Here is a 1,861-nt window from a genome sequence, read left to right as displayed (position 1 = left end):
GCTGCTCAAACACAGGAGCACTTTCAATGCAAGACTTATTCCCCCACAATGCACCACAAAGCGCTACAGGAAGTCATTCCTGCCTGTGGCCATCAAACTTTATAACTCCTCCGTCTTAGTGTCTGACACACAGACACTTAGTGAGTTTTAAACGCTATAATAACTACGGAAAATATCTGTTTTGTGCAATAACATTGCTTAAAATGTGCGTAATACTCTGCTGCTACTATTTATTCAATATTACTGTTCACCATTACAAGTCCTCAATTATGTACATACTGTATAATAAAATTCGTTTAAGTTTGTCAATACCGTAAATATCCACATTCTTTATATTTCTTTTATTTATATTTCTTCTCTGCTATTTCTACAATTCTTGCAACTGTAACACAGAATTTCCCTTTGAGGATCAATAAAGTATTTCCGATTCAGATTCTGAAGTAGCTGAAATGAACTCTGTGAAATAAGTTTGCAAAGGGGCGCGTCCGAGTGTCAAGTGACGCCAACAATGAACTGCCACGTCCCCAGCCAGGGACCTTTGTTGCATGCGATTCCTCTCCTGTGTTATCCGTCATCTCTCTACTACTAGTAGAAAGGCACAAAATGCCTCGCAAAAAAGAAATACGTTTGCAAAGTATAACAGTATAAAACAGAGGTGTAACCAAACGGCTTTAAAAATACACCTTTGAAAAAACGTCTGACATTTGCTGCTTTGCTCTTAAATTAATTTTTCTTGTTCCAGTTGTCTGTTGTCTCATTCAAATAACTGCCAATACTTGTAAAACGGCTTAAGTGCGTTATGTGACCATGATGATTTACTGTAAGGCTGTTAATGAGCTTTTTCACTCTTGCAACAAAAAAGAGGAAAAACAGCATGAAACAGCAGAACACATTTTGTGCATTAAAATAGAAAAACTACTAAATTACAGCACCAAGTATTGTCTACCAGAGATCTATTTATGTATCAGTAGCTGCCTGTGAATGTGTGAGTGTGAGTGTGTCCTCACTGAGCAGGGCGCTGGGTTCAGGGAACAGGTCTCCGTAGCGGTTGTTGAAGATGCGAGCGAGATCCTGAGCCAGCTCCAAATGCTGGACCTGATCCTCTCCGACGGGGACGTGAGTGGACCTGAGAGATGAAACCGGAACACAACGTCAGCTTCCTCGACAACTGACAGCACAGGAGTTAAAATTCACAGAAAGACGGGAGCGCAAATTCAAGCCACTTGGAGCCTTGGCGGGAGCTTTCTTCAGAGTCAGGTTTGCGTCTTTGCAACTGTCACCCGGGAGGAAGCAATCAATTTCTTCTTTAATAAAATCCAGAGAGCAGTAGAGATGAGTTTTCACTGCTCCTTTTTACACAGGAAATTAAGTTTGGCTGTCTGATGGTTCTAATACCAAAACACTGAAGAGCGAATGTCACAATTCTTTAAAAATATGTAGCTAAAGTTAGGATTTTCACTGCAGACACACCAAGCTACAACAACTCAACTACAAACTGATCACTTACTCCGCTCACATAAATATCTAGGGATGCACCAGCAGCACACTATGTTGCAGCAGACAATTTCTCTTCACTCAAAAGACTTAAATGGAACATGTCAGAACAATCAGTTTGGTTGAGTGCATTTTAAATGCATTAAGTCTTAAAGGGCTGGCTTATACAAATACAAAACCATACATGGAGGATTGTTTTGTGTGCAGGATTTTCAGTTGAGGTAAATGGAATTTAATTTGATATTCCCTTTCAATTTGTGTGCATCCTTTTGTGTGCATCCTGTCCCAGAAATGCTTGTTACTAACCTAGAGTAAACTCCCCAGTCCTACGTTATGTTTTCTTTTCGCCCAGCATATTTCCTTGGAT

At 40.0% G+C, this 1,861-nt stretch overlaps 1 protein-coding gene across 1 annotated transcript in view; it reads right to left on the bottom strand.

The window, feature by feature from the left end:
* wars2 (tryptophanyl tRNA synthetase 2, mitochondrial) overlaps positions 1 to 1,861 on the bottom strand; it is a 26,028-nt gene that overhangs the window by 2,845 nt on the left and 21,322 nt on the right. The window contains exon 5 of the mRNA XM_032516779.1: positions 1,008 to 1,126. Within this exon, the coding sequence (XP_032372670.1) occupies positions 1,008 to 1,126 (119 nt within the window). The remainder of the gene's footprint in view (positions 1 to 1,007; positions 1,127 to 1,861) is intronic.

This window comes from Etheostoma spectabile, chromosome 5 (assembly GCF_008692095.1).
Source record: "Etheostoma spectabile isolate EspeVRDwgs_2016 chromosome 5, UIUC_Espe_1.0, whole genome shotgun sequence".
NCBI lineage: Eukaryota > Metazoa > Chordata > Actinopteri > Perciformes > Percidae > Etheostoma > Etheostoma spectabile.
This window is presented reverse-complemented; position numbering and strand designations above follow the sequence as displayed.